This window comes from Antrostomus carolinensis, unplaced genomic scaffold, assembly GCF_000700745.2.
Source record: "Antrostomus carolinensis isolate BGI_N321 unplaced genomic scaffold, ASM70074v2 scaffold2022, whole genome shotgun sequence".
NCBI lineage: Eukaryota > Metazoa > Chordata > Aves > Caprimulgiformes > Caprimulgidae > Antrostomus > Antrostomus carolinensis.
The window spans coordinates 36,780-46,145 of NW_010298726.1; the positions used below are offsets into that span (position 1 = coordinate 36,780).

At 41.3% G+C, this 9,366-nt stretch overlaps 1 protein-coding gene across 1 annotated transcript in view; it reads right to left on the reverse strand.

Annotated features, from left to right (window-relative positions):
• The window catches only part of RIN3 (Ras and Rab interactor 3), a gene marked incomplete at its 5' end in the record, with an annotated part of 19,480 nt that overhangs the window by 6,227 nt on the left and 3,887 nt on the right, over nt 1–9,366 (reverse strand). Inside the window, 2 exons of the mRNA XM_010162512.1 lie at nt 892–1,023; nt 9,344–9,366. The exon at nt 9,344–9,366 is cut by the window's right edge and continues 307 nt beyond it. Coding sequence (XP_010160814.1) covers nt 892–1,023; nt 9,344–9,366 — 155 coding nt within the window. The remainder of the gene's footprint in view (nt 1–891; nt 1,024–9,343) is intronic.

A 9,366-nucleotide genomic window follows, 5' to 3' on the forward strand; every position in this document is an offset into this window, starting at 1 on the left:
ATGATTTTGTTGCTACCACTCATTCTGTTAGTACTTACTTTTGCCCACCTCTGCACTGTGCTGGGATGACATGCTCTTAGTTACAAATTTATACCTCCACTTAACAGAAATAAAAGTAGTTTGCTATTGTTCATCCAGGACTCCTTTCTAGAACCTCAGTACTTACCAAAACAGAGTCTAAAATAAACTCCATTTTATTGATTTAGTGACTACTTGATGAAAAATGATCTGTGTTCCTAATTCAGAGTGCGTAACACTGTCACTGTTTGTAACATTTGCTTCCCAAGCTATATTTAAGAAACTAAAGGCCCACAGCTCCCTGGGCTGTTTATCCCTCTAATAGCACAGGTCTTTATTCACATTCAAAACCAATATTCCTCTCTAACATGACTTTCCTTTCTCTGCCTCACTATGATACTCAGACAGAGAATAATGACAAAGGGGTCACTCAAATTTAAGATTAGAGTGATAATGGGAATGATGTAAGGCCCCAGGCTTAGAAGGCAGTATAAGAAATGTGCATTTTTGTCACTGGAATAATAAAAGTGTCCGCACAATAGATTGCAGCAGTAGTTTAATTTTAGGCAAAGACTTTCTAACTTTTCAGCCTTTGGGCCAAGGAACAGTAGATGGCTCTGTTTAGGTTACTAATCCAGAAACTCAGTTCTCATTTATGCTGGGTCCCTGCCTTTCTGGCTGGTGTCTAAGGGCACTGCACTGCTAAAACCAATTTGTTTGACAATAATTTTAGAGCCTCAGATTTGAAAAGCTTGGTCAAAGCTTATCCACAAAGCCTAGCTAGAGCCTTGCTGCCCCACTTTCACACACACTGAAGCAAGTTAAATAATGATTTCCAAAGTGAATATCTCAGGATCAAACACTGTACCCTACCTTCCCCTAGCTGCAGAGCAGGGTCCATGAGCTCCATCATATACTCCACATTCAGAAGGACTTCAGTCAAGTTGCTGCGGGCCAACACATACATGAGCACGGGGAGGAAGTCATCTGCACCGTACGGTTTCCCTGAGCAAAGAGAAACACAGAGTGGTCCCAATAAACTCACCACAAAGATGTATTCCCACACAACAGTGACAGCTTCTCACCCAGCAAGTCCTTTGCAGACTTTAGCTTACGTTATCTGAAGAGTTAAAGCTTGAAAGCACCAGCAAAGAAAAAATGCTGAAAAATGGAAAGTTAGTGAAAGTGAATAAACTTGTTTCAAGCCCAAAATACGAGCTTGAAAATTTTTAGTGAGCTCCACTTCTGCCATTCTTTATTAACTGGAGAAAAATAAACTTAAACTTTATGGGTTGCAGATAAAAGACAATCCTTGAAGAGTACGAAGGCTGCCAGCTTGGTCCTCTGATTTGACACTGCCATCAAGACAGCAATACACATTTTCAATATCAAAAGCAAAGTTGTCTACATACATTAGGTGTATCACAAACTTTAGGTCTGCTCTATGTTTGTGACCAAAGAGCAGAAAATGGAATCTGGGACAGTGGTTTTTAGGGCTGAGGACTTCTGGTTTTATGTTACTTCAGGAGGCAAAATATTGAACTACATGTTCCTAATTAAAACAGTCTCCCAAGAGCTAGGATCTAAGAGGAAGCATCTTTCCAGCTATGATGTTTAGTTAAGAAAACAAAAAGCCTTTCACATTGGACTTAGACTAGTTTTTGGACTTGGTGTGCAGCAGGTGCTACAGGAACAGATCCTCATGGGCTCAAGATTTCCTGTGCTCAAAATATTCATAGCAGCAAAGTTAACAAAGTGATCTTATATGTACTCTGTAAGAGCTCTTTGAAATATTTAAGCCAAAAAAGCATGTATGTTAACAGTCATCATTATAAATAATTACTGCTTAAAACAGAATCCAAACTGAAGCTTCACCACATAAACGACAAAGAGCACAAAGATAACTTTTCTTATTTGAAAGATGTTTTCACTTTCTACCAACATGTCATAAATTCATCATGGACAACCTGTATTAACAAGTTGCTTACCAGGCCTATCTTCCCAACATTCAGGGTTGACCATTCCTCTTAACTGAAGCCCAGACTACTTTAATTGTGAATGTCCTCCCTCAGTCGGTGGGCAGTTTTCCTCACCTGAGCACCTGGATGTATTGGTTTCATGGGCTATGTGTGTCTCACTTGAGAACAATTTGTCTCACCTCAAAGAATCAAAGCTACCCTTGATGTAGCTTTGGTGAAATTATGCCCTAGCCATTTTAGCCCATAGTCCACATGCCCTTCCATGGTAGGGCATAAATTCCTATTTCTCAAATGCTCCCGCTGAGTTATTTCAAATCTTTGCCATGAGTCAGCTTTCCTTTTTTGTCATTCATAGCTGACACAGATTCTCCACTGGCAAAGAAAGATACTCTTCTGAAGCCTCAAATAAACATGAGCTTAGCCCCTGATTAAAAAAAAAAAAAAAAAAAAAAAAAGGGGGGTTTTAAAATAAACCCAGTAATATAGCTAGTGAACAGAGAGCTGATCCAGTTAAAACGAAGTGTTGGAGGATGAGAGACTGTCAGGGCTGCAATTCAGTCTGTTTCTAACAGAGTCTGCACACACCACACCATAGACAATTTAATGAAAGCTGAATTAACACTTTCAATTCTGTTTGCTTTATTATGGCTGCCTTTAGTTGAATGACACAGCCTTAGGTCTTCAACCAAACTATAAAACAAGTGTATTGTTTCATTAACATCTGGATGGACATTTTGTTTGTCTAGTGTTGCCTTGGCTTATGTCTCTGTGAAAGCTTCAGCTCTGTGAAGGGCCAATTCATTACTGTCATATATATTACCTTAATACAAGCAGCTTAGTATTACAGCTATTTAATATTGTCTCGCAAAAAAAGGTGACACAACAGACATGAAAATGTCCCAGAAAGACTGCACAGAGAAAAGCACTATTCTCCTTTTGACCTGAGGAAATCAGATGCCAATGGAGTTAGTTCTGTATAAAATTAGTGTAAAGGAAGGTGAAGTACCAAAAAGTTTGCCAGGCTTATTTTTCTCCTTCTTTAAAAACTTTTTATTTTTGATGTAGTAGTTATTGACCAGTGGCATGGACTGGCTGCTTTTGATTTCCTGAAGGCCAAGAGATTTCCTAAAGGCCAAGGGATTTCCAGTGCAACACCAGAATCTCTGTATTTCTTTTTTATTGGCTGAGAAGTGGTTGTATGTACAAACAGGCACCGAGTCAATTATTTTTTACTGCTGTCTATCTCATTTCTGTAAGCTGATTTAGCTGCTCTGCCCACCAGCCCTTGTTATAAACCTTTCTCAATTTTAAGATTTCATAGAAATATTATTGGACTCCCAGATGTTTATATGGCTTAAATATGAAAATCTGATATACAGTTTCTTTTTGATTAATAAACTCAACTGAGTAGGGATGTCTGAGTGCAATAATGGAAAGAGTACTCATTCTCCATATGCTGTATGCTCATAACCTGCATAAATCACTAGACATCATTTTAATACACTTGTGGGAATATGAAGCCTTATTCTTAAATACCCACGTCTGTAGCTAAAGCTGAAGTCAGCAGGAGCTGTAGGTGTCAACAAGAGAAAAACAAGGCTAATCATCAAGACCTAGCTTTGACTCCATGTGTTGACACAAACTTCCAGTATTGCCTAGGGCAGGTCAGGCATGGTATGTTGTGCCTACTCCTTGTAGGCATTACAACAGCTTCCCTTTACTGACTGCACATGGAGCCAAGGATAGGTGCCAGAGAGGGCAAGACTGAACCTCCTCTTCTTCTCCTGGCCTTGGGTGTTACAGCAGGCATAGGCTAGCTTAGACATGACAGCCGTCAGACCAAGTATGGCCCTGAGACGCCCTGTATCTCAGTCCATCCATGGGTATAGTAGGTGCTGTCAGCAGCTCACTTATGAGCAGAATCAGGAGGCACAAAGATATATGAAACAATGCCTGTGAACCAAGACAAGCAAGAGGTTGGTGCTGCTCAGCATCCTGCAACCCATGTGCTCCCTGTACCATGAAAGGCACCAGGGCACTAGACAGCATCCATCTGTGGGCTGCAGCAGGGATGTTCTCTGCGGGTTGCTGCCTCCTCAGCTCCACTTTCAATCTGGGCCAGAGCCAAGCTCCCAGACCTGAATGTCTAGCTCCACCTGTGGTCTCTCACAGAGGGGTATGCTTGCAACTGACGAGTTAAATCTAGCTGTGACCCTGCCAGCGGTCTCAGTGACACTGGGACTGAGCTTGCTTGTTCAAGGTGGCGTTGTCCTACTCCAGATATGACTTGCTTGCTTTATTTCCCCCTCTTCCCTGCAGGATCAGGAAATATTTATTTCATAAATATCTATAAGAAGCTTAAAATAAGCCTTCTCTTCTGCCACAAATTCATCCTATTATGTTTATAGCAAAGCAAATATGTCAGCTCCTGGCTGGGATGCAGTGCTTGAATGGAATGGGTAGTAATTAAATACATGATTTAAAGCAACTGGAATTCTGCCCAAGCCTCCATAAAGAAATTACAACCTATGTTAACACATTCATGCATTTCTTTTCCCTCCCTGTGTATTCTGACAACCAGCAGGCAGTGATGATGCTCTGCATCTTGCTCTAATATTTTATGTACACTGAAATGATGTCTAGCAGTAGCTCTCCAGGAAATATGAATTTTAGCCTCAGTTTAGAGCTGAGAAAACTGAGGTACAGAAAGGGTAACTGCAAGATCATAAGAAAAGATTGTGACCATCCTTCTACCCCCTAGCATTTTGCTGTCTCTTGTCCATCCCATACTATTTCAGCAATGTTTGATTTATGGTATAGTTGAATTAAGACAGTTAATACATGCAGGCAGCATGAATCCATTTCAAAAACATGTGTTTTACAGATCAGAGGAATTCATTTCCCTTGAAAAATTTGAACTAGCTCTTTAATTCAAATGTAGCAACTGTGCTAGCCAGAAAAAAAGAGATAATCTCTAATCCATCAACCTTCATTAACAGAAACTTAAATGCAAATATCCTCTTCCTATAGTTAACAAAGCAAAATTGTGATGTATAACTTTATTTTCCTTCTCAGGAGTGAGTAGTGTGGTGGGATTGCTCTGACATAATTTTAGGAATTTCTAGCATCAGTTCTACACTGGCTGCTGAAGTATTTGAGGCCAAGTTCCTTTACACAGGCTCAGCTATCCCACTGAAGACACACTGCTTCATGTCCATGCCTTTGTCAATCGCAGAGCCATACAGAAGTGCATCAAGGCAACTAATATTCAGCTGCTCAGTTCTGTGGGGGATGACAAACTTCATTCTAACAGCTAGGGAAGAGAAAGATTCCAATGGAATATATATCCTATCTTTCTTCTTCCAAAAGCACAGTATGCATTAGTCATGCAAAACTGTGCAACTAAAATTATTAAATCAGATGTTTTAGGGCCAATCACCTAGCCAACTCTATCACCAGTACAGAACTGGTTTTAAACTATATACTCCAGCTCCCTGTGGAGTTCAAAGATAGTCCGAAAAAGAAGCTTTATCATGTTAGGTAGTCCACAAGTTAAAAATGTTGCAGTAAGAAAATTGTTCCTCTGTTCATTCTTGAATCTCCTTTGAAAGCAGTCTCTTCATCTTTCAAACTTCCAACTAAAGCTTAGAGCCTTACCATACCCAATTCTCCCTGCTCATGGACTGACCAAGCTTGGTCTGTTTGTCTTACGCAGTATTTCCTCATAAACCAATGCCTACTGCTCTGCTATTTTTGCTTTTCCATCAGTTCTCTTCCACAGAGTGGTAGCTCCCAGCTAGCACAGGGCTGGGAGCTCCAGGCTCACCATTGCCAGTACACACCACATACTGCATATTGGTATCTTGTTTATCACTCCACTAGTGATGGAGCGAAAAGCAGAGATTCTCATTCTATGCCTACCATACAATATGCCTTTGACATTTTGTCTGAGTAAAGGTATTTCTGAAAGATAAATAAGATGGAGTTTTTTGTAATAAGATTATAGTGCTTCTATATAAATGAGCTATGTGCCCAGCTCTCCCTGTGGGTATTAGGGCAGTCAGAGAGTTCTCCCTGTGAGTCCTGCCCAGTCTCCCAGCTCTCCCTGTGAGTCCTGCCTCTTACTTTTCTCTAGTGCACAATGGTGCCACTTTGTTTGCAGGGGAGGCACTGGGTGGTTTCCAAACTCTACTTCTTTTATTCTTTTAATGCATATTATTCTTACTAACTACTCCTAGTATTTTTTAGAAGGCAGGTTACATATTTTTTGATCGAAAGTTACATTCTTGGAGGCATACGTTGCTGTTATTTAAGTTTGCGCAGAACTTGGAAAAGCTCAGTGAGACACTGCAATGCTATCATAATTGTCTCTTCGGCAACGATTCACTTGCTAATGTGACTGCCTACACTGTACATGTGAACATCTGAACCAGTACCTCTAGATTGCTTTTATAGCCAGTGATGAACTAATCAATATCATCAGTGGAGTTTCTCATGAGTCATCTCACCCTAAAACAGACACCTACATCTATCCAGATGAATCAACTGAACTCCATCGACTAAGTCCAATTGCCTATAATGAGAAACTAGACATGATACCCATCTGTGGCCACCTACAGCTAGATGTACCTGTAGATGAGTCCTGCTTCAACATAGACCTATATCTTGCAGTTGTACTCAGAGGTCTGCTGGGAGAAAGGTGTATTGATACAGACTGTGAACTTGTCTTCTTGATTCCTTGTGATGAATCAGATCCACAAGCTGATTGCCTTCAACTTGAGGGAGAAATGTTAGTTTATACCAACTGAGGGTCTGACCCATTAAGTTCATTGTCTAAGTATCAGGGAGTTCAACCACAGCAAATTTTTCAGGCAGATTTTGTCATGTAGTATGAATTGGAAGTGAAGCAGAGAATGCCTCCTTTCTTAAAATGGCCCAATATACATGAAACCAGACAAGGCTGACTTCAAAGTTTCACTCTTTCAGCAGAGCAAAGGTGGGCACTTCCACAGGCACAGATGTTCCCGAGGAAGCCTATCCCTAGTTTTAAAGAAAATTTGGTACCTCTCTGGACACCCTGGCCAAACCTGGACTGCTACACATGGGTCCCAATATGTTAAAAAACTTGTGTTTCTGTGGAGGTCTCAAAAAAAAAGGATGCTTCATTTGGTGGTGTTCACACTTTGCTTTGAGATGTGAAACCATATTCTCAGGTCAGCTCATCCTACAGTCAGCCTAAAGTGGACAAAGGCCTGGTCTGAGCTACCAAATTGCAAATTAAACCAGACAACATAAGTAGTTGTTGCATGTTACCAAACATGTCTACCTGTTATCTGTTACCAGGTAACAGGTAGGCTGACTGTGGTCCTGCAGCAGAAGGAATGGTTAGTTTTGTGTTCTACTTGCTCTAATCTTGGATGAGGAGGGAACTCACTAATTCAGCAGTGAGGAAAAGGAGCTAAAAGAAGAACAGACTATTGCACAGGAAGCTGAGCATGGCCTCTGCTCTTCCTGTGCGAAGAGCGCGTTGCTGCCTTAGGGCTGAAAGCAAAAGGGGCCCCAGGCCACTGCTTTTGAGATGGACAGAGAGCAGGAGGAGAATTCTGGCCTGATGAGATCTGGTCTGAGCAGCCTGCAGTGTGCTCTTCTGCACACCACCAGCTGGAAATTCCCTGTCAGAAAAAATGTTTCATTTTGCTGAATGTTTGTCTTTGCCAGGTGGAAAATCAAAGTGACCTGGGGTCAGTTCATTCTGTTGAAGAGGTTTCACACTTTTAACTTCTAAGTGGGTCTACAGGACGTTTCACTCAATTTCTCTCCAAGTCCACTGTCTTCTAGGAATTAGACTACTGCATTCTCCTCCTCTTAACCTCTTTTCATGGTCACTGAGGCACTTTTTCTTAATGCCAGGCCAGTTTCCTTTTGACCAGGCCTTGATATGCATCACCAATCATATATACTAGCACAAGTGTGAAGTTAGCTTCTAACCTACACCCTGCTTGCAGTAGTACTCAACATGAGAAAACAGCTGAGCTGGCTGAAATTAAGTGCTTTGGTTAGCACAGCAAACCACAATGAAATCCTCCAATTTAGTGAGTGCCAATCTTTTAAAACCTGTAGGGGTTTTTGAATTATTTCCCTGACCCCTAATTTCTATTACATAAAATGACACAACAGCATTTCCTGCAGCAGAGAAATTCCAGCCCTGAGATAACTGAGGTGTGACAGGTGCCTAAGGTAGCACCAGCATCAGAAGGAGACAGTGTCTCCTACGTGGGTTTTAATGAGGCATGTGAGCCTTTGATCTATAGCAAATGTACTCTAAGGCTTAACACAACTGTTTTGACACAGTTACAGCGAATGCCCCTACATGTATCCAAATCTTCTTATAATACTGAAGACAGTCAGAGGTCCTGTCCATCCTGCAGCTTAGGCTCAGCACTGGGGTGGCTTCTTGCTCTGCTGTTAATGTGTCTATATTGGTCACTGAACCTTGCTGCATGCTGTCCAAGGGATGACCCTGAGGGGTGGCTCAGAAAGGACGCAACAGTTCCTGAATGAGTGCTCCAAGGCCGTTGTCAGTTCAAAATAAAGCAGAACAGCTAAAAGCACCTTTGGAGACTGTGAGTTCCTGAACAACCACAAGTTGTTTCAAATTAATATCTGGCTTCTCTCTGAATTTATGCATGGCTGGTCGTCAGCTCACCAGTATACAAAGAAAGCTCTTAAACTGGCAAGGAAGATTCCTGGAGGAAAGGAATCCTAATTTATCTGTAAAAATGCATCCTGTTTGCAGGCCAAGGGCTTAACGTGCATTCAGTGGTTGGCCTGAGGTCCAAGTTTTATTTATACTCAGAGCACATACTTCCTCACACTGAAGAAACGTAGTAGTGGCTTTTGGAATTTACTGGAGCATCAGGAATTAGTAACAAACAGTACTAGCATTTTGCCTCTCCTCCTCAATTTAGGCAAAAACATTGTAAAGTACAAATCAAGGGACTTTTCCCAAAGACCCATTCCTAAAAGACTCATTAAGCTGCTACAAGATGGGACAGAGCTCTGGGGATTTATCAAGAACTGTGTGAAGACCTGTGCATAAAGGACTCTTCCGATAAAACACACACTAACAGACATCTGGTTTTTGGAGTTATGGTGCTTGAAGTTTACCAGGTAACATCTTATACCTGTTATTAGTGCAGAGAACTTCACAGTTGCCAACCAGCCCATTCTGAACATCAGCCTGGACAGCTGATACCAAACACACCAACCATCACTGTTACCTCCAATCTGAATATTACCACATCAACTGCACCATAAATCCTGTTCCTTGATACATGAAGAAGGACCAGTGAGGGATACCATTTCAGCA